At 32.4% G+C, this 25,211-nt stretch overlaps 1 protein-coding gene across 4 annotated transcripts in view; it reads right to left on the reverse strand.

Moving 5' to 3' along the window:
- LOC115215250 (TSC22 domain family protein 1) overlaps positions 1 to 25,211 on the reverse strand; it is a 142,339-nt gene that overhangs the window by 84,012 nt on the left and 33,116 nt on the right. For 2 of the 4 annotated variants that reach the window (XM_029784490.2, XM_036505310.1), the window contains exon 2: positions 18,187 to 18,216. The exons of the other annotated variants lie outside the window; for them this stretch is intronic. In XM_029784490.2, coding sequence (XP_029640350.1) covers positions 18,187 to 18,216 — 30 coding nt within the window. The remainder of the gene's footprint in view (positions 1 to 18,186; positions 18,217 to 25,211) is intronic. 4 annotated transcript variants of the gene reach the window in all.

Raw genomic sequence — 25,211 nt, forward strand, 5'->3', positions numbered from 1 at the left:
TGTCACTCACCATTCACTCAAATGAAAGCACAGCATGAGTGTGTCCAAATCTACCAGTAAAGGAATGACTGTAGAAAATGTGGAGTAGAGAAGAGCTTAATGACTGACAATAGAAAAGATGGACATAGGTAAGGCTAAGTAGGTGAAAAGAGCAAAGAGTATGATGGAAAAGGTAGGGTTATTTGAGGTTGAGTGAAAAGAAAATGATTGGTAACAGCAGAGGTGGACACAGATAAAGGTACTGAGTTGTGATGGCTGACCAAAAAGGGAAAGAGGGATGCATAATAGCACAGCAAAAAGTGAAGTCAGAGTGTATTGGGTAGGGAAATGAGGGTGAGGGGTACAACATGATGAGGATGATGCCCTGTACAGGTGGTAGGGAAATGAGAGATGGAGTAGTACATGTAGGCTTAGCAGAGTAGAAAATAGCTCAACTCCTAAAAACTCCCCTTGCATCAAGGTATGTGTATGTATAAGCAATATGAAATATAACTATGTGTGTGTGTGTGTGTGTGTGTGTGTGTGTGTGTGTGTGTGTGTACCTCTGTACTTGGCTTTTGTTGACATGGAGAAAGCCTTTGACAGGAACCCCCCGATCCCTTATCTGGTGATCAATGTGGAAACTAGGGATAGATGAGTGGTTGGTGAGAGCTGTACAAGCCATGCACAGGGATGCTGTCAGTAAGGTAAGGGTTGGCAATGAGTATAGCAAAGAATTCAGAGTACAAGTAGGGCTTCACCAAAGATCAGTCCTCAGACCCTCTTGTTCATCATAGCTTTCCAGACAATAACAGAGGAATTCAAGACAGGCTGCCCCTGGGAACACCTCTATGCTGATGACCTTGTTCTTATAACTGAATCACTACCAGAACTAGAGAAGTTCCCAGTGTGGAAGCAATGTCTAGAATTGAAGGGTCTTAGAGTTAATCTAGCAAAAACCAAAGTCTTAGTAAGTAGAAGAGCAGATAAATTACAAATCCCTTCAGGTAGATGGTTCTGTTCGATCTGTAGGAAAAGTGTAGATCGAAACTCCATAAGATGTACCCGGTATAAGTTATGAACACTTAAGAGGTGCAGCAATATCAGAGGAAGGTTAACAGGGAAAATAGTTTTTGTGTGTGGAAGTTGCACATGCACAATTAACTCTAAAATTTTACAGAAAATAAACTCCATTACATGTCAGAGGGGAAAACTAGAAGTAGTTGATAGCTTCTGTTATGTAAGTGACCAAGTCAGTAGCAGGAGTGGATGTTCAGAGAGCTCCTACCTCTGCTGGTAAGAAAGGGCCTCTCTCTCAGAAAGGTAGACTGTATGATGCTTGTGTGTAAACAGCCATGCTACACAGTAGTGAAATATGGACAGTGACTATTGATGACATGCCTAGGCTTGTAAGAAATGAAGCTTGTATGCTTCACTGGATATGTAATGTCAGTGTGCATGCACGACAAGAAAAGTTGGGCATAAGAAGCATCAGATGTGGTGTACATGAGAGATGACTGCGCTGGTATGGTCATGATGTGTAAGGATGAGGACAGTTGCGTGAAGCACTGCACTCTAACAGTGGAGGGAACCTGTGGTAGAGGTAGACCCAGGAAGATATGGGATGAGGTGGTGAAGCATGATCTTCAAATGTTGGCCTCACAGAGGTAATGACAAGTGACCAAGACCTTTGGTGATATGCCGTGCTTGAGAAGGCCCATCAAACCAAATGAGATCGTAGTCATGGCCAATGCCAGTGTCGCATAACTGGTACATAAAAAGCACCTTTCAAATGTTGGGTGATATGCTGTACTTAAGAAGACCTGTCAAGCCAAGTAAAATCATAGTTGTGGCTGATGCCAGTGCCGTCTGACTGGCACCCATGCTGGTGGCATGTAAAAAGCACCATTCAAACATTGGGCCATGCTGGTGTAGACCTGTCAAGTCAAGTGAGGTCATAGCCATGGCTGATGCCAGTGTCACATCAATGGCACCTGTGCCAGTGACATGTAAAAAGCACCCACTACACTCTTAGAGTGGTTGATGTTAGGAAAAGCATCCAGCCATAGGAAACTTGCCAAATAAGATTGGAAACTGGTGCAATTCCCTGTCTTACCAATTTTCAGTCAAACTTTTTAACACATGCCAGCATGGAAACCAGACGTTAAATGTTAATGATGACAATATATATATATATATAACATATAAATGTAATATAAGATATATATCTAAATTGTGTATGTGTGCATGTGTACTGATCAAGTGTCCCAATTTCAGGACTTCAGGGTCTCCTTACATTTACTCTGGCTGGTTTTGTGCTGACATTGAGTGAGGCCAGCTGAAATACCTGGGTACCTGTTTAGCCACTTCCCTACAAAGAACAGACAAGGAAATATACACAATAAACAAAAATCTAACACAAATGCACAAATTTGATCCTTTCTTTAGTTCGAAATTGGAAACCATTACAATTTTGGAATCTAAAAGTATTGTTCATTTCAATGGTGTCCATAACTTATTAGTGTACCAAGGATACAGACAAGTGTGCATAGAAAATGTTAAAATAGAGAACAAGATAAATGAAAATATACAAAGTCTTTAAACCAAAAACAATAGTAACAAAAGAAACAAGTAAATATATATGTAGTCATAAGACTTGATAAGTTTAAATTGAAAAAATTAAAAAAAAAAGATAAATTTGTCTTTTGATTAGTAAAGTAATGTATGGAGAAAAATCAAGCACCTTATAGCCTGACAAAAAGCAATATCTTAGAAGTGGCTTTGGTCAGCCTAAAGCTATAGAAGATTCATGAAGTGCCACACAGTGGGACTGAACCAGGAACCAAGGAACCATGTGGTTGACTAGTTCACTGAAATATTACATACCCCTTAATTCTAGGTTTAAAAATATGGAAAAGTAAGTCAACATTATAGATGAATTGTGTGTGTGTGTGTGTGTGTGTGTTCGCGCGCACACATGATAATGGAACTTATCTGTATACACATAAGGCAATAGGGTGTTGTTTCGGGGAAATTTGGTTACCTATTGGCAAGTACACACTAAGAACAGTCTGGAATTACATGATTAAAAGAGGACTTCTCTTAGTATGACATCATTTTTAATGCCTTCATTGTAAAAACTTACACATCAGTTATTGTTTATATAGTTTCATATTTAAAGGGCAGTTATATCTGTGTAATACCACAGTTTTCATTTGTAAAAATAAGTTCACCTCCTGTAAAAAAACATCCTGCTCTGTGTGGTGCTGTTTACAAAGTTCAAAGTAAAAGAAGTATGAGATAGTTTGTTGTATAATGCTCCAACAAAAATAAACCAAGAAACAGAATAAAGTAGAAAACTCATATATTGTGGTTACTAGTGCAGAATAAAACTTCTTCAGGTTATTTCACTGTAGTAGAATGTAGTAGTTAAAAGCAAAGTAGTGGTGGCCACTATTTTGAGGATATATCACAAAAAAATGTTTATTAATTAGAGTGGAAATGCTGGTGGAAAGGTGATGGTTAGCCTTTCTAATATATTCTACGATTTTAACCTACAGCTGAGGAGACCTGAGAAGTGAATAGGGTGCAGATGAAACCTGACAAACATAAAACATAACAGGGGAAATGAAAGGATCAATAACATACAGAATAAAATTAGAAATAGAGTGAACAGCACCCTCAAAATGAAAATAAAAACTGTCAGGCCTGTTTATTTCCCTTATAGGACATAATTTATATTACAATTTTTTTTCCATTTACAAACAAAAACTACAACATTATTTTGAAATAGTTTTCATAGATTGCTTATAGCTAACTTTGTGAACAGAATCTTTTAGTTTGTTTTATATTACTGGTTTCAATGTTCTTCATGTCATAAAAAAGCATAATATGATTTTCAGTAAACAATATTGAATATGTTCAAATACGGCTGTATGGTTAAGAAGCTTGTTATTCAACCACGTGGTTTTTAGGTTCAGGCCCACTGTACAGTACCTTAGGCAAGTATCTTCTACAATAGCTTTGGCTGACCAATGCCTTGAGTGAATTTGGTGGACAGAGATTGTTTTTTTGTTTTAAGGATGAATTCAACTCAATAATAATAAAACTCAATGCATATTACACATGAGAGATATTTTTTCAAGATTTCACTGTCCAAAACTAGGTCTGCACATAACACAAGTGCATACTTTTACAGGCTTGGTGATTTTGCATTTGTTTTACCTAAAATATTATGCATGTGTGTGAGTGAGTTTATATAAAAAAAAGTATATACTATGTATATTACAAAGACACACACAGACATTTATATACATGCATTATATTACAATAAAAAGGTGTATGACATTTGTGATGTATATACAAACATTCAACAGCACCAGCTGTAATATTATGTCTTTGAGAAGCTTCTCAAAAACACAGCTCACTCAGAACACCAACAACAGATCATCAGACAATGTTTTGACCTCATTTGGTCTCCTCAGTACTTACTGATTTCTATAGCTGAATGAATATCTTTTGGCTTAGCTCAGAATGTCTAGGAAAGTACATTGCTGAAAAGAGTAAATGAGGTTGAAATTGTTTGATGATCTGCCGAACAGCTTGTGCTGTTTCAGGTTTGTATATACATAAAAACTATTATACACACCATTACGACACATTTACACATACATACTGTTTGTTCTTGCCTTTCCGCCTCTCTATCTTACACCCTATTACACCCTATTCCAAAGGACAAAACGCTCTTTCCACTTCTCTGAGCATCTAACTTAATAATGTTGACTGTCGACATGTTCAGACACCTTGTATTGTTCTTTTGGTGACTATACATTTTACAGACAACTATGTGTGAGGGTATGACTCTAAATACACATACACACAAACACTTTTGTTGTGCATCAGGTTTTTTATGCAAGCTTATGTTGGATGCATGTATGTATCTGACTATACCAACATATGTGTGCATGTGCATAGGAAGAAACCTCTGTAGGTCAGTATGTTGACCATGAAACTGCACATATATGTGCAGGCCTGAGCAAGATTTTTTTTGAGGAAGACTGACATTAGCCTATACATACAAGTTTCCCCTCTTGACAACACCAATGTTTATCCAAAGAAAATCCACCAACTTAGGCCAATACAACAGGTGTTAGTATCAGAAAACAAGGAGTCAGAACAGATACCACAAGGAAGCTGACTTTAACAATTCCCCCAATCTACCACCCTGAATATACATGTGTGTGAAATATAATATAATATAATATAATATAATATATATATATATTATAAATTAAAATTAATATTTAACATTATAGTCGATTTTGATATAATCATAATTGTTAAGGTTTATGTTTCTAGTTTGATAATAGAGTTTATTATAAGTAAAATTATTATATTATTTATATCTTAAAAATATTGTTTAAATATTTCTGATTATTTTTTAGATATTTCAATTAACCTGAAGATTGACTGTAACCATAACTCGAATTATTAATTGAATTTAAATTATTGTTATTCGAATTGTACAGCCATGAAACAATTGTAGTGTTTACTCTTTATCTTTTATTAAACTTTTAATACTTTTGATATATATTTAAAATAATATAAATTAAATTAATTTTATGTATTGGCTTATGTTTTTCATTGTTTGATTTGCCTAATAGTGGTTTTATCTCTAATTTAATATAATATAATATAATATAATATATTTATACTATAAAATTGGATTTAATCCTAAATCTGATTTTTCCCTGTAAGTTTGGATTTATTCCCTATTATTTTATTATTAATTTATATATATATATATATATATATATATATATATAATAACTACATATATGTCTAGGTGTTTAAGAGGTCAACCACTTGTTTTCAGGTTCAGTAGCACTGCACAGCACTTCGGCCAAGTGTCTCTAACTATAGTTCCAACTTGGCCAATGCCTTGCGAGTTTGGTATATGGAAACTGTATGAAGCCAGTCATGTGTGAATGTGCGTGTGTCTCACTAAGTAAATTTTCTTTACATTCACCACTTGAAAAACAGTTGTTTGTTTATGTTAATGTAATTTAATCGCTTGACAAAAATAGGGACCAATAGAATAAATAATACACTTAAAAAATATGTACTGGGGTCTATCTGACTGATGGAAACCTTTGAAGGCAGTGCCCCAAAATGGTTTCAGTCCAATGACTGAGACAGTAGATAAGACACATAAGATATGTTTGCAAAATATTGATAATATTTATGTATAACATGTCTGTATAATACATAAAAATATATTAAAGTATATGTATGTATGTATAACATGTCTGTATAATACATAAAAGATATATAAAAGTGTATGTATGTATGTAATTTATAGTATGTCTTTTGAGTGCTACTGGTAACATGTAACCCAGTACAACCTGTTGCATGGTCGGGCCATCGAAAACTAAACTGGCAACCCCACCAAGCTTGCTTGGTGAGGAGGGTGTTTATTGGACACCCAGTGGGATGAAAAACAAAACCCGTCAAAGGGCAGACGAACCCTTGAGAGTTAACGACCATCCAATAAATGTGTAATTATATATTTACTCTATATCTAACTTTTTCTCACTAATTTTTATATATCGTATATTTTTATAGCTTACTCATTATATAACTTTTATATACTTCACATCATGTAATTTATGTGTGTGTGTGTTTACATTATATACATGTCCCCTAATTCAGCAGTTCAACAAATAGTACTCAAAAATGCTCCATGAGGTCAAAACAATCATTTAGAACCCACAAAGGTAGTGTCCAGCATGGCCACAGTCTAAACACTAACACCAGCTAAATAGTATATAATGCACCTAAATTGAGATGATTACAGCTTGTCAGGCTATTTTCACCAACATTGTTGAAGGTTGTTGTCATGAAAATGTTGTCATATATATTGACTTGGCATGTTGTAAGTTAAAAATGAAATTTTAAACATATCTAATTTGCTCAAGCCAGCTAATAATTAGCTGAAGTAGACAAAAAAAAACTAACTTAGAGATTTGTAACGTAAACTAAGTAGACGGTCGTCAAAACATTTATTCTTGTATTTACTTATTCCAGCAGATTTTTTTTTTATATTTTCTTCTTTCACATGTTCACACAACATGTGTGTTCATAAGTAGATGTGTTTACATCTATACACAATGTGTTCATATAAACCCACTTATGTAGTTGTGTACATATGGTACATGTACGAGTTCATGTAAATTTGCTTTTACAAATAAATATATATATATATATATATAATATATATATATATATATATATATATATATATATATAAAGAGGTAATCAAATTACATGCTTCTGTGACCCTTACTCCAATAACAAGTTATGGATAATGCATAATTCACAAAAATTTAGAAATCAGAGTTGGAAATAGAATTAAATACATACTGAAACAGCTTCAATTTTTTTTTTGCTTCTATTTTTTTTTTTCTTTCACAATAAAATTCTTACCTTTCCTGAATTTTTCTTCTAAAATGACTATCATGCCTGTAACAAAATGGAGGTGATTTGATGGGGGTCGGTCGATCATAAGGCAGTGGAGACACGGACCGCCTTGCTATAAAACCACCATCACAGTGAGTGCCAATGGATACAGCTCTCCTTTGAAGTGGTGGAGAAAAACTTCGTTGCATCAAAGTAGGAGACATAGGTTGAGGGGCCATCTGGGGTATCTGTGTGAAACTTAATGCCGATGGGATGTTTGGATAGGAATAACATGTCTGTATAGTCAAATTGGGATACATCAGGAAGAAATTTAGAAGAAAAAGAATGTCTTCGTTTATATTAATATTTTACTCAGATGATTAGCAGCATTTCTTCATAAAATTTACTTGTAAAACTTTTGTTGATAGAATCATTTTCGGGTCTGCAGCTGTTAATAAATAATATCAAAGGGCAGACCAAGTTGTGTGTGTTAAGCTAATGTCAACTTTCCATAAACAATGACAAGAACTGTTCTACTTAGCTGTTCAGTGTGATTGCAACCCCACTCCATCCTTAGTGCTAGAAGAGAGTTACACAACTTCCAATGAAAAGAACTAGGCTACCAGTAGAACAGTAACTTCAGCTACTGATGTCATAGCAATAATTCTCTTACAGGCAACAACAACAAATAAAATAACTTACTCAATTGTATATGTAAGCTAGTTAGTAGATCTACAAAACATAACTATACAAACTTTTACAGTCATTCACTTGCTGCTTATGCTCAAAACAATATTAAAAGTAGAGCATCTACCTGTATTTTTTGTGTGTGTATATATGTCAGGATTTACAAAGGAGAGAAAGTATTTGTTACATCAAATAGAGTTTATTCACTGTACATAAAATATTTTTATAACATCATACATTTTATGGACAATAGCTCTGCTCATTGCTTATAGGTTTCCAACTGATCACTCACTGGTTGAATGCATTTCCAGTGGTGTGAATGACAAGGGAGCAACTACATAATCTTTGCTTCTTTGTTTTTTGTTGTTGTTTTTCTTCTGCTGGACTCATTTTATAATTTTTTCTGACTTATTTTAAGCATTTACTGTACAAGAGAATGGAAAGAGGAGGAGGCAGAAAATGAATAAATTTATATTTAGTTACTTAAAAAAGCAAAGTTATTTTACACAATAAAATGATAATACTTCAATATGTGGAATATTCCCCAGCCTTTTTCTCTCCAACTGAATATTGAGAACCCAATGAAAAAACCTAAAACAGTATTGCTATGTATCCTACCAAAATACCACAGAGAAAGAATTGAGAAATGTTATCTCTATAATTGGCTACTACTAGCAATCAAAACAATTGTTCTTCAAACAAACACCTGTACATAAGTTCTTTGATACAAGACTACTACTGATAGTAAGTACAGAGTTCTTATAAGGTGAACATCTATTTTGCTATAAATGCCAGCTGTTGTTTAATTCCAGGCCAACAATGATCAAACAGACCTATGACTATCTTGTCTTTCTTTTTTTTTTTTTTCAGATGCATCATTTTTTTTTAAGTAGGGTATAATATGACAGATTTAGCTGCTATTTCTAGCAGGCTGAGCAACCACAGAGAGAGCTCTCTCTCTCTCTCTCTCTCTCTCTCTCTCTCTCATTGACTTTGTTAACTGCCTATGTAATAATTATAGCAAACTTAAGTGGGATATATGTTTTGTGAATCAGAAATGTTTTTGAAAAAACACGAAAAACTTAGAAAATCTATTGTTTGTTTTGATCAAAATGTCAACATTTTCTGATGATAGATGTGCATGGCAAACTTAGAGAATGGGAGAAAAATCAGAATCTTGAGCATGGTTATAAGAAAATAGTCTACATTTCATTTTGTCCATTAGAGAACTAAAATGCACACATGAAATACCTCAACAACTTAAAACTCACAAACTATTTAATTTCCTTTTTTTATTTGTGATATGGATTATCTAAAATTTAAGTGGGATTCTTTTAATCTAAGTATAATATTTCTTATTTTTATATCAATAATTTAACAAAGAAATCATGTAATATTATAGAAAATGAAATTTACTTTCCCAGTTTTTGATACATCTAAAGAGAAACTTTTTTACTGTTAACATCCATATGTGTACTCTGAGTAATCAAATGACTGAAAAAATATTTTAAGCCGTGATATTAATAGAAATCATAGGAGGACATAGTATTCACATTTATGGATTTCTTTTGGCTAACTTCACTCCCAAGAGAAAACTCTCAACCATTCCATTCAAAGGAACAACATTCCAGTAGTGATTCTGTTAAATACTTGAACACAGTGCTTTGACTTTTACTGTGTATTCTGTCGTAAATTGTAATAGAGAAAAATAAATCAGTTCACAAATCATTCAATTTTTATAACACACTATGAAACACAACAGAAACCATTCTTTCATATAACCCTCTAAAGCAAGTACATTGATACAATTTGCAAAAACAAAAAGCAGAGGTGGTGGTAAGAAGAGAACATGAATTTTAACTAAAAAAACTGCCACGTTGAAGACAACTTTAATATCCTAACACAACCCTGACATCCCATCACTATTTTTGTTTCTGTTTCCAGTTCCACCTCAGCCACTCTCATTATCTTCCCTTTAACATGAAAAGCCACATAGCTCCTCTACAGCAAGAAACCCAATGTTCTGGCCTCTTTCATTCTTTAACCTCTCATATCCTAACATAAAGCCTCCTCTCTCTCTACTGTAGCTCCAGTCAGTCACTGAAGATCTTAGTCTTACAAACTGAAAGGGTGACTACGCTGTCGCCACAAAAATAGCAAATGGAGTAGTTGGTGTTAGGAAGGGCATCCAGCTGTACAAACCATGTCATCAGAGTCAAGATTCTGTAGTCTTGGAGACTACAGAGTCTGGACTCTGATGAATCCTCATTGAATCCTATCAAACCATACAACCCAAGCCAGCATGGAACATGAACATCAAATGATGATGACAATCATTAATCAAAATCAGTACAAGTCAAAAGGAGCACAAACAATTATAGCCATGAAGCATTCTTCCTTCTTATTAAAACTATGTTTTCCAATACATTGTCAGTTTTACTCCTGCTTTATCTCTAATTCTACACTTTAAATGCATAAATCTCTTCCACTGAAGGTTGTATGTATCCCAACATTGCTACAGTCTAGCATTGCTGAAGTGTCTACTTTCAATATAAAGGTGATCCCAGTTATCACATTGCCTGCAAAAATATTTCCTGCCTCTTGTCACAATATACTAGCCTCTACCTCTCAGATCATTTACCTTCCCTCAGTAAGAATCCACACAAAAATTTTCTGACACCCATCCCATCAACTGAAGTCTTCTCCAAGGAACTAGGGTTTCTCAACGAAATACTAATATTTAGTTTCAAGATATAAAATAACTATGGTAAGAAACTATTCTTGTAAGCCACAGATCAAAGGCAATAGGGCAATATATTTTAGAAGAATGGAGTTGAAATATTCAAGTTTTACTGAGCATATATAAGTTGCTTGGGTAAAGTGATTTAAATAATAAAAGGTTTCACAAAGGTACAAGGCCAGAAATTTCAAGAAGAGGGGTTGTGGACATGGTATGTGCATTATTTTATCAATCTAAGTGGGATGAAAAGGAAAAGTTGATCTCTGTGGAATTTGAACATGGACACAACGCCTTGTGGTATTTAGCACAACTCATGTTCTAACATTCTGAAGATATTACCAATCCATTACCCTAGTACCTTTCATAAAAATAATATTGATTAAGGATGGTGCAAAGACATGATTTAATTCACTCTCGTTACTTACTTGTCTGTCACTTGGGATGAAAGACAAAATCTTAATGTTGTTAAAACTCACAATGTATGAGAATCAAATTAAATATATATGGCAATAATAAAAACAATAACAACAACAATAAAGTTTCTAATTAAAAAGAATAGTTAATAATTAATTATTATTTTTAAAAATAAAGATAGAAACAAAAATAAATTAATCATTTATACTGATTTCAACTGAATATGTCTATTCAAATATTAAGACCCCACATGTTTAAAATACAAATATATCTACTTCAAATACATATTTATTTATTTACATTACAAAGACCCACTTGTTTAAAATATGTCTACTGCAAATTTTATTTTATATATATATATATATATATATATATATAGCCCCTTTGATACCTACCAATCTGAGACCCTCCCTGGTTCTATGATCTAAAGTGGTCCAAACAAGAGTTGAATGATAATTATTTTCCTAAATTTTTCATTATTTTTAAAACTAATTGAAACAAAAACAGTGTATCTCAACAAAAATATTGCAACAAATGGTAACAAAAGGATTAAAGTTTTCTCACTAGAGTGAAATTATATATATATATATATATATATATATATATACATTACACACACAATTGTTGCAGTTAACAATTCATTACAATATACCCATTATTCCAATGAATTACATCGAGTTCTCTACATGGGACTACTTTGTCACGCACTACTAAAACTATATAACATATACACAAATTCTAACAGACTGGCCTTGACAACTAGTTTAAAACAGGAGATTGTCAACATTTCTATTGTTGTCAATTCTCATTGAAATTAATTAATGAATAATTAAATCAAAGTTAAACACAAAAAGAAAAATAATGAAAATAACCAGCAAAACATAACTTGCAAGCCTCTCATTTCAAATAATCAATGTAAGATGCATCCTCCTTATATTTTTAATTCTATCAATAATAATAATCCTTTCTACTAAAGGCACAAGGCCTGAAATTTGGGGGAATGGATTAAGTCAATTACATCGACCCAAGTGCGTAACTTTATTGAATCGACCCCGAAAGGACGAAGGACAAAGTCGACCTCGGCGGAATTCGAATTCAGAACGCAGTGACAGACAAAATACTGCTAAGCATTTCGCTCAGCATGATAATTTTTCCAAGTCACCACCTAATAATAATAATTAATTCCAAAAAAATGACATGTACAAATGTTTGTGATGGGAAGTGGACTTATACATGTCTTTTCTTTACATTTAGGATTTCTCTAAATAATATTTAGCTGTTTTAGTAAATTCTGATTGATCTCAGGTATTGTTACATATTGTCATTTAGGAAATAAGACCTCAGGGACACTGCACTGGAAAAAAGGGACTTAATGTTCAGGTCTAAATAAGAAAAAGGGACACAATTCAAGAACTGAATTTAATAGCCTGGAATAACTCACTGGTTATCCTTGTGTGTGTGTGTGTGTGTGTATTTATGTATATTTAAAAGACAAAGGTTTTAAAAGTTTCACCCATTTAAATGAAAACAAGAGAGAAAAAAGCAAAGAATCACATGTAATTTCTGAAGGAGACAAATGAATAAATAATATTTTAGAAACAAAAGGACATGGAAATGAACCAAAACAATCTACATTCGCATCTTGAAACAAAAATATTAAGAAGTCATAAAATAATCTCATAGCACAGCATTCAGCAGAAAGAAAGATTTGAAAATATTAATTGAAAAAGTGAAAAGCACAAATGTTTTTTTGTTGATTTTTCTTTTTAAATTTAAACGATTATAAATTTTGGTATAATTATCTTTAATTATTGGAGGACAATGGTTTAAAAGGTAAACAATTGTTATATGTGAATACTGGATCCAAAACAATTAACATTTGTAAGTTGAATAAAATAGATTAAAATTTTACACATTGGTAAGAAATCAAACTGTTACCAATTATGAAAAATTTTTCAAAAAAAAGAATAAACAGTAAAAAATTATTTTTAAAAAACAATATTGAAAGGATAAACATGCATATTTGAAAGATAGGGAAGTCATAAAATGAGATTATGCTAAATAAAGGACTTGTTGAAAACCTACTGGTGACCATTTCCCTATTCCTTTCAGTCAGAGTTAACAAATAGGTACCAGTAATATACTAGAAAAAACTGAAGTTATTGAGAAATAAAACACTCCTAGAATAGAAATGAAAAACACATCTAACACCTGTAGTAAAAATAATAACACTAAAATAAATAGAAGAAAATGCAAAAAAATATTTTTTTAAAAATCAATGGTAGTATATCAGATATACTATCCTTGCAATTAGACTTTACTGTTTCAATATAGAAACAGAATTAAGGATATGCAAATGGCTGAGAGAGAATACAAGGTTCCTTTTGGTGATATACCATCATGCGCAGTTATTCCCATTTCTAGTTACATGCAGGTCAGGAAGGATTTCTTTTTAGGCAAAACTACTGGTGATTTGGTTCTATGGAATATTATTAGCTTTTCTAATGAGTTAAAAACATTCAAGTCTTTTTCAAGGCGTTTACAAACGAATACAAATATACACGAGTCTGACACCAAGTTACATGAATGAAAATTGTTTATAACTGAAAAATTCACCCATCCATCCTTTTATACATATATATATATATATATAGATAAGACAAACAGACAGATACATGCACACACATTTTCAATACATATATTGAATTTGTAAGCCTTCACTACTAAGAGTTTGAAATTATTTTTACAAATTTCATAATTTAAAAAATATTTCAATCTAACTAGTTTCAGTTATATAAATGGCACCACTTCAGAGAAATAAGTAAAATAATGTAGATTTGAAAGAAAAGATAATCATACCAGAAAATACATTATAAAAAAAACTTGATAATTGAGAACAGCTTTCAAGTTGTCACACTAAAAGAAAAGAATGCCACCAACAACTGTTTTGTCCTTCATGTGGTTTCTGTTTTTCTATTGTAACTATATTACTTCCACATAGCTGCTAGCTGGAAAATAATAGCTTTCCAGACAACATACAAGATTTTCTAGATGAAGATGAAATTTCATTATTTTCACTGTCAAACCTACATCATAAGAGCAAATGGGACTGCTTCTACTTGAATACATTTGAACTGAACTAAAAACATTTTGAAAAAGAAATGTTCTTTCTAGAAAAATTTCCTCTGTGAATGGAAAGGATGCAACAGGCACCAACTGAAGCACAAAATGAAAAATGTTCCATAACTCATAACATTAGTGAAGGCATGTAGGTTAGTGTTTAGGGTGTTGGACTCATGATCATAGGATTGTAGTTTCAATTCCTGAACCTGATGATGTGTTATGTTCTTGGGCAAAACACTTCACATTGCTCTAGTTCACTCAGCTGGCAAAAACGAGTAACCCTGTGCTGGAATAGTATCATGTTCACAGGCGGAGGGAGAATATATACACCACAAAACCTGGGAAACTGGCCTTATGACTTAGGAAGAAGCTTTATTCTTTTATCCATGACATTAAGTGTTAAAGACATGTTCATCATGTGGAAGGACATGAGGAGTTGTCCATCTCATTAAACCTTTTGTTACAATATTTGTTAAAATACACTCATCTGTTTCAATTAATTTTGAAAATATTGAAAAATTTAATAAAATAACTCGTAATTCAGAAATTAACATAGAATTTTGATAGAAAACTTTAATTGATATCTTTTTGAACCAGTTTCTATCACAGAACCAAGAGAAGTCTCAGGTGGGTTGGTATCAAAAGGGTTAATTATGGACACATGAGATGATATAAATAGAAATAAGGTCAACCAGGAATTGAAATAATCTCAATTTTGGTAATAAAGGAAGTTTAACACCGCATTTCAATGTTCAGAGCAATCAGTAATTGGGATTCTATGGGCTCTAAATACATTTGACAGTTTATACTATAAAAAACACTCAGTACAAATTGTTAAAGTGGTTGGCATTAGGAAGGGCATCCAGCTGTAGAAATCACACCAAAGAAGACATCGATGCAGTCATCAAGCCTGTCAGATACTGTCAAACCATCCTTACCATGCCAGCATGGAATAAGGGCATTAGATTATGATGATGATGGCACACTCTACCAAAAAGTATTAAGTCATCATTCAATTTAATTTAAATTGTTTTTAAATATAACTTGACATAAAAACATTTACTCGAGAAGACATGTCCTCTATAGCAGAAGTGTTAAGGCCACTTCCCCCAGGACAGAGGATTGGCCTGTAAGAGTTCTGTGCTCACGCTATATAAAAAAAACTCGTGTTGGTGCCACACAAAAGCACTTGTGCCAGTGTCTTGTTAAAAGAAACCTAGCACACTGTAAAGTAGCTGGTGTTAGGAAGGGCATCCAGCTGTAAAAACCAAGCTAAATCAGACTGGAACCTGGCGCAGCTCTTCAGCTTGCCAGCTCTGGTCAATCCGTCCAACCCATGCCAGTATAGAAAACGGGCATTAAAGGATGTTTTATATATATATATATACACACACACACACACACACACATATAGATAGATATAGGCGCACACACATCAGATGTTCATTTGAGATTTTATTGTTTATTTATGAACCAGTTATCTCATGAACAGGTTTATTCCTTGCCATCAAGATTTACCAACTATGAACTTGTATGAAGATATTTGAGAAAAGTCTATTGAAGTAATCCATTCTGAAACAAATAAGCAAGCATTCATAGAGGGTTAGAGTCATTAGGAAAGAATTCTTTAAATACTTGGATTAGGCTATATAAATGAAAAAAACAATTACAAATGAATGAAACTGAAATAGTGAATGAAAATATGCTGGGAAACATGGAAACTAAGGTATCTACCACCAGAATTAAGGACAACAACTTTCATGTACATTTAGATTCTATTTGATAACAGAGAAAATGAGCAGATAAAAATGACCAAACATTCGATTATGTCCACAGATGAATGCTTCAAAATATACAATGAATTTAAAGATAACGATCACTAAATTATGCCAGAAAGTACAATTTTTTAAATAGGAACGTTTTGGTAAGTTTAAATCTCCAGATCAATCAAAATATTGTTTAATCAAATTTAATTCAAGATGTGCATTAATCATATGATTGTCAAACATACACTAATAAAACATTTTCTTGGGGCTTCTCCCCAGCATCTAATTCCGTTCTTAAACAAAATCTCGTAATCAGCACAGCTTGATTAAAAAAGAATTCATTTAAATATTCATATTAAAATCGCACCTAATTTGTACAATCTTAATCAATTGAACAGTCAACTGGACAAAGATCAATACATCAAATATATACTGAAGTATCTACAGAATCTAATGGGGGAGGAATAAAAAAATAAAACATTCAGAAAAAAAAGTTTAAAAATACCCATTAAAAATAAATTTATCAAATGCAAAAATTATATTCAATTAAAGTGCATATAAAATGAAGTTTCAGCTTTCCATAAATAACAAAAAACTATATTTTATCAAAGATCAGTGAATTTTTTTTTGTTTTGGGTTTTGTTGTTTTTGTTTTTTTTATTTTATATTTTTTTTTAATGTTTCAATTTGGAATTCTTTTCAAAATGTATTTCCAGTTCAACAATAATCTTCATAAAGTTGCTTAGAATTTATTTTTTAATTTCATAGATAAAAGGCAAAAACTAAGTAAGAGAATTATTTACCTTTGAAAGAAGCTTATTTGTAGAGTGTTTAATATTTTTGCTTAACAAACTGAAAACGTAATGATTTTCATGGAAACTTAGTATCTTTTTTTTATATATATATTTCTTAGTTGCAATCAAATTATTAAATTTATTTACAGCATACTAATTTCCCTTGTTCCTTCATTCCATCTGTTTAAATATTACATGTAAGAAGCAAATCAAAAAGAAAAGTTAAAAGATAGGAAAAGTATTAAAAAACTCTAGATGAGAACCATTTAAATGTTGTCTAAGTTATTTCAGACCTGCCCCACCACAACCACCACCACCAATGTCTTCCATATAAAAGTCAATAACTGACATTTACTGCTGAGAAGTAAAATGGAAGATATAGATTTATAACTTGTATGTCATTAATCTATTCTCTCTTCAAAGACTGAAAGCAGCATTCAAAACATCAGTGCTTTTAAAACCAATGATAATAATAATCTTCTACAAGTGTGTGTGTATGTGTAAATTTAGCCTCAAAGAAACTTGATAATATTTCAACATATTTAACGTATGGCATTTTATAGTCTTCAATTTTAAAAAGATAATCTTTTCCATTTGTTCTTGATTTGCAAAATTAAAAGGAATATGTATGAATGAAATATTGATTTCATTCTTAGATACATGCCATATATTAAGTCAGTGCAGTTCTTGCCTTTCTCAAAGGCAACAAGTGAAATGGATAGGAGCAAGAGATAAAAAAATTAACTCCTGGTGCTTTCCTCACAACTCTAAAAGATGTTAATATACTAAACTAACTTGGTTAGAAAATTTTGATTCTTGAATTTATGTTAATTGTTATAAGAGGAACATGAACTTCATTTGTAAATGCACAGAAATGAGATAGGTTTGTTTAAATAATAAAATTATCAACAAAAAATAGTTAATAAAAATAAGAATAAAGCCTTTAAAAATACAGCAGAAATTATGACAACATTCGACAAAAAATAACAAAAATAGGCACGAACCCAGAAACAAATAGGTTTTTTTTTTTACTTTATGAATTAACTACATTTTGATAAAAATAGATATAACTAATATGAGTGGATTGAATTAGTGCAACTATTATAGATGGTTATTAAATACCATCATCATTATGATAAACATGCTAGTTCACAGCAACAGGGTCACCACATTCTGAGCGCTACACAGCACATCACACGAAAAGTGAGCAGCAGGTGAGGCCTACCTGGCACTTTGGCCAAAAAGCAGCGATAACCTACAAATAAGTCAAATAGGGGATATAGGAAGCTGACAATATCGATGTGATTGTGATTTTGAAAAATTTAAAGAAAAGTACAAAACTAGAACTAATTGCTCATGACACTAAAACATAATTTCTTTAAAATTCCATTTTTTACAGCAAGCGATTTTTTTATATTTGTGATTGTAAAAATTGCAACGACCCAATCAAGTGGAGAAAATAATTAAAAATTTACTGAAATTCATTTCAATTATGTAAGCAAATTAAATATTTTTGAAAAATACAGCAATCCTCATTATTTATTTTTAAAAAATGCAATAAACTATCTAGATGAAAAAGATAACTTACAGCATGCCTGAATGAAATAACTTGAGAGGATAAATTAACTATAATAGTAGATATATTTCAATATTCACCTGATTTAACATTAAAAACAAAAAAAAAAAAGCTTTCAATAAGGAAAAACAGGGGTGTTTTTCTTTCATGCATGAGTACCACACTTTTTTTTTTTGCAAAACATTTACATTAAAATTCTATTAAAAAATTACTGATTTTACAACATAAAAAGTTAAATATTGTCAAAAGCAACTAGCATGAGATCTAAAGTAAATAGGCTTCTTTTTTTTTTTTCCTTTACAAATACATGCACACCGTAGAATTCCTAAAGAATTTATATAAAATAAATTCATTAAATAAAGATCATTTATTCTAAAATTAAAAGTTTCATGGGAACCAAATAATTTTTTTTATATCTCTTTCCAATTTTACCATTTAGTTCATATCTATGCTGGTATAAATGAACAAGCAATTTCAGAGATTTCATTGAAGTGGTTTTAAAACTTAAAACATTTCCCATATTAGTGTCTATTCACCATATGAAAACAAATGCCTTATTTTAAAGGCAAAACAACATAGCCATTGCAAAATTCAAAACAAGATTACCTTACTAAATTAACTTCTGCACAAGTAAAATTAAATGCCAAGCTGAAACTTTATTATTTCTCTTGAAGTAGACATTTAAGTAAATTAGTAACAATTTTATGTAACATGCTGCCTGATTCATAATCTTGCCATAACTTCTAATGAAGTGATTGAATTTTTAACCCTACATCCAATTGAAAGTGTAAATGAGATGTTAATTTTCAATTGCACCACCACCACTACCAGTTTCCTTACAATAACCAAAATCCAGCAATAGCCATTGAAAGTACTGAGACTGTTAGCTAAAGAAAATATTTAACTGAACAGAAGAGAATCAGTAGAGCATCAAGCACAATGTCAGGCAGTTTTGTTGAAGCCATTTATATTCTGAATTCCAATCCCTTCAAGGTTAACTTGATTAGCCATAAACTAGTAGATCTAGTTACAAATGCATTCCAGCCTAGATCATGCCAACTTCTTGTAGAACTAAAACTACACTGTTTAACGTGACCATGCTATTTTAGGATGCTAGGATGAATTTGGTCACTATCTCTAGCAAGTTACAGCATAGAATCCTACCGCCACCACCACTTCCCATTGGAACATGACAACCATTATAAGTAGATATGTGTCAATATGTACATGTACAGTGTAGAGGGATAACAAATATTTAGGATATAAACATAGATTTTGGCTCAAAAAGCAAATGAATATTACATACAGAAGTAATAATGCTTGTTTTTAGTCAGTTTGGTGTCACAACAAGAGAGAGAAAGCGGGATAGCAATTTTAGAATAATATCATACAAAGGAATTATTAATATGCATAAACATGAGGACATAGAGTTGTATTAACTAAGACCTTTACTATGAATACCTTGCACATCTTGATTCAAGAGATTTCAATAGAAGAATGCTTACATTTCCTGGTGCTAAATGTCAAATAAGTAGCTATTTCACAGATAAACAAACAATGAAATATGACTAAGACAAAAGAAACTACAATGCTTATTTGGCTGAGACCAGTATTACAGGCACTGAACTGAAAAAACTGTCAAGTATATTTTACCAAGACACAACATTAAATTTTGCTAAAAAAAGTAACATTTAAAATTTATATACTTGAACAACTGATGAAATATTGCAAAAGTTTATTGATGATATACACAATATAGGAAGGTGGATATGTAATGAAACACTATGCTCTGGGGAGAAGAAAACCAATTGCACCTAAAGTAATAGAATTAACACTAACTTAAAATGACATAAAAGAGATAAGGCATATATTATAGAAAGCTAGATAGAGGCAAAGGAATCTTTCAAGAGAAAGTGGTAGGAAAGTAAGAATAAAACAGATAATACATGACTGCAATACAAAGATTAAAGTTAGTTGAGCATGTGTTCTTTACAAGAGGTTAACTTCTATTTAATCTTTGATCAATTCTGAAAAATGAGCAAGATTTATAGAGTAAATGAACAATTAAAATGTTCAAGTAGAAAATGTTGCAGCAGACACAGTAATGTTCTCTTCTTGAAAAAAAAGAATTTTCTGAAAATAAATGATGAAATCTTTAACTCTGAACAGTTAATGAAGAATAAAATGAAACATTAAGTTGTGACTTGATCCTAAAAAAATTAGCAATGTAACTTGAATTTTTATAAAACATATTTCAAGGCTAATTTAGTGGAGACTTGTCTTTTCATTATCATTGTTAGATTAATTTGCAGTTTGCAGCATTTAGATGCCCATTTTACATGTTTAGCTTCAAAGACAAAGATAACAGTGATGTGATATATGTGAAAGGAGGTGGGAGAGATGGATAAATTTACAATTATCCATTTTGATTAAATAACAATGATATTAACTACAAATAGAATAAGTAAAGGGAAGTGGGTATTTTAAAGCAGAAACCACAGCTACTGGAAAATGCAATCAGTCACAGATATTTTAAAGGCTGTCACAGTATTAAAAGTTCAAAGCAGCAGAGAGATAAGCAATGGTACAGAAAGCATGTTCATACCAACACCAACACAAAAGACAAAACAAACAAAAAAAAATGAAATATTAGAAACACATTATAATACAACTTGAGTTATTTATTGCAACATGTCCTTGACACTGTTAGTAGTGAGCTCCGTCACACAAAAAAACAAGATAGCATATATATATATATATATATATATTATATATATATATATATATATATACACACACACACACACGATATGCAGAGAGACTAGCTATCATCCATGTGTGCATATATAAGATATATGAGAGAGAGAGAGAGAGGGGGGGAGACATGGCTACGTGGTTATTAAGTGTTTCTCACTTCCATGTGGTTTCAAGTTCCATCTCATTGCAATGCTCTCCTATGTCTTCTATGATAGTCACAAGCAGACAAAACGTCCTTCCTCATTTGTTTCTAAGTAAAGAAATATTTCTCCATAGCTGGATACATTTTCACAGAAGATTGGAAACAAAGGACAGTTTGTATGACAAGATTGGTCAGCTTGAGGCGCTAGGAGATACAAACCCAAGGTGCCATGTATTGGGACTGAACCTGAAACTATGTGGTTGGGAAGCAAGCTTCTTAACCACATAGCCATGTCTGTGCACACAGATAACCTTTTTGTTACCAACCTGCCCAAGACCATCCTGAGTTCTATGGCACAAATTTCATAATCTGAAGTCATATAGCTCAAAACCTTTGATCAAAATTTCAATTTATGCTCCAAATATCAGCTTCATTTTGACATTATTTTACTGAATTCATTATTTTGAAAATTAATATTGGCAGTGTTTTTCAACAGAAATATGGTAACAAAAACTTTAAAGAGGAAATATCTGGATTATGTTCATTAATGTATGATGCAATTTACAGGGGTTGGACAAAATAATGGAAACACCGAGCATCATAATTTTGATATATCTATAAAACCGTCAAAAGCTTGTTTATTTTTATGTTTTTTGATTTATTATTAGTGTTGCTTAATATGTTTTGCTAAAATTGCTGTTTCTTTTCAGACATCATCAGAAAAAGATAATTAAAATTCATTATAATGACAGATCTATCAGACTTTCAAAGAGGTCAAATTGTTGGTGCTCGTATGGCAGATGCTAGTGTAACAGAAACAGCTGAAACGTTTAGTGTATCAAGAAGTACTGTCTCGAAAGTAATGATAGCCTTTGAGAAAGTGGGAAAAGCCTCTTCATTGAAACAAAACTCCAGAAGAAAACCAAAACTTTCAGATACTCTTACACGAATTGTTAGAAAGGATCACAAAAGTACAGCTCCCAAAATTACTGCAGAGCTTAATGACCACCTCGAGAACCCAGTTTCCACAAAATCTGTTCGCCAAGTGCTGCACAAAACCAGATTACACAAAAGGGCTGCAATCAGAAAACTACTACTTTCAAAAGCAAAAATTGCAAAGCGTTTAGAGTGGAGTAAAAACCTACTGAGTTGGTCTCTAGAGCAGTGGAAGAATGTTATTTTCTCGAACAAGTCATCCATTACCTTATTTCTGGCCACCAGCTGAGTATATGTATGGAGACTGCTAAAAGAAACATTTGACCCAGACTGCCTTCTTCCAACTGTTAAACATGGAGGAGGATCTGTGATGATCTGAGGGACTATATCTTGGAAATCTGCCAGCCCAGTGGTTTCCATTTATGCCAGAATTAATAGTCAAGACTAAGCATTTTATCTGATCGAATTCATCCTATGGCTGTGGAACTGTTTCCGGAGGAAATGCAATCTTTCAGGATGATAATGCACCAATTCACACAGCTAATGTTGTTACTGAATGGCATGAGGAACATTCTAGTGAAGTTGAACATCTTATCTGGCCACCACAGTCCCCAGATTTCAATATTATTGAACATTTATGGTGCATTTTAGAAAAACAAGTAAGGAGTCGATATCCTCCACCATCATCACTACAAGAACTGGAGACTATTTTAGCTGAAGAATGGGCAAAAATCCCTTTGGAAACAATTCAAACTTTGTATGAGTCCATACCTCATAGAATTCAAGCCAAAAGCAGTCCTACCCCATATTAAAATTAATTTGAAATTTTAAGGGGTTTCCATTATTTTGTCCAACCTGTGTATATGCACAATATTTGAAATTTAATGGGCAAGCACACGTGTGTTTTGCAAGTATGTATATTTAGTACTAAGTCATGTCATACTAGTACATTTAGTATTTGCATATTGTAATGCATGTATCTTAAACCGTATCAACTTTATATAAAGGACTTGCCTTAATGAGATGTTTATTGTATTATGTATGGAATGCATGCTAAATTGATTACTGACAAAATATACTACCTTTTAGTGAATGAACTTTGATCCAAACCTAACTTGGCAATATATGGTGAATTATTACAAGTCTAAATCAAATATATATGACATCTATGTTATACTGATCCATTTGTCAAATACCAGCTTCATAGTTTTTGACAGTACAGATATACATCAGTACATTTTTCCATGCCAACATGGGTTGCAAAGGAGCTTATTTCAGCCTGCATTTTGCGACCAGGTGCCCTTCCTAATGCCAACCAGTACTTGCTTTTTAAAGTAAGGGATTATTTTTATTCCAGAGTTAGAAGACAATGTTTCTGACAATATAAAGTCACCAATTTACAGCACAATGTTTTCAAATGAAGTGCAGAATGCAACCATTCATGTACATATGGACCCAGACACACATATATATATATAAGTTTCTGTGTATCAATTTTGCTCACAAAGCATTGCTCAACCTAGACCATGGTAGAAGACACTTAACCAGTGGAACTGAACCCAAAACCATATACTAGCAAAGCATGAACTTCCTAACCATTCAGCCATGCCTATGCTTGTCAGCCATGTGTGTATGAGTGCATGCACACAAAACTGAAAGAAACCCTTATTCCCCCCCATGTGTTCTTCATCCCTCTGGAACTCACTCCACACCAGTGTTATTTCCTCTAACCCTCAATAATTTACAATGAACATTAACCATCATTATCTCACACCTTATAATCTCAATACTAGGTACCTGAAGGACTATAGCCACTACCTTTACTCCTCAGGCTAGGTAATCAAAAAATACACACTGACACAGATACAATAATGTCCTCTATCTATGGAAACAAATGAAAGCCAACCAAATTTCTTTGGAGATGAGTTATTGTTATAATCATGCATAATTTATGATTTTACAACAACCTTCTGTTCACTGTCATTTGTCCTTTGTTGAAACAGCTTATATACTTACTATCCACTTTGTGCGTGATGACAATTTCTACCTTGGCATTCTTACTGAGTTAGAATGTCAATATATCATCAAAGAAAATAATAATACTTGCATAATATACTATTTAAACCAAACAAGATACATTAAGAGTTAAGATACAGCACTTAAAAGCAAAAATAAGAAAAGAAAGTGTGTGTGTGTATATTAAAGAGTAGAGGAATGTTATAGAAAGGGAAGTCACAATCTCATGAGTAGAAGGATTGGTGGTAAAATGATGGCTATTTATGATATTTTAGAACTGAAAGGTCATTGGTTCAACTGTGTTACATGCATTTTGTTTCTCTTAACAGGAAATTCTGAATCTCTTTCCAACTGAATTACCTACAAATCTTTGGAGAATGTTACGACATGCTAGGAGAATTCAATCCACAATGAAAGTCAGTTCAATTTAACTGAATCTTTTTCTAAACACTAATATTAGTAACTTCTTTAAGGCAGCATGCTGGCAGAGTTGTTAGTGCACCAAGTAAAATGCTTAGCAGCAATTAATCTGCTTTTACATTCTAAGCTCAAATGCAGCCAGGGTTGATTTCATATTTCATCCAGTTGGGGTCAATAAAATATATACCAGTTGAATTCTGGGATCAATGTAATCAACTTATCCCCTCCCCTAAAAGTGCTGGCATTGTCCCAAAATCTAAAATCAATATTATTAACTACTTTGGATTGCCAGAGGAACAGAGTAACAGTTAAAATTATATTTAAAATCAAAAGGATTCCTCATTCATTATCATCACCATTAAACACTTATTTTCTATGCTGGCATGAGTTGGAGGGTTTGACA

Source organism: Octopus sinensis, linkage group LG8 (assembly GCF_006345805.1).
Source record: "Octopus sinensis linkage group LG8, ASM634580v1, whole genome shotgun sequence".
In the NCBI taxonomy this organism is placed as follows: Eukaryota; Metazoa; Mollusca; class Cephalopoda; order Octopoda; family Octopodidae; genus Octopus; species Octopus sinensis.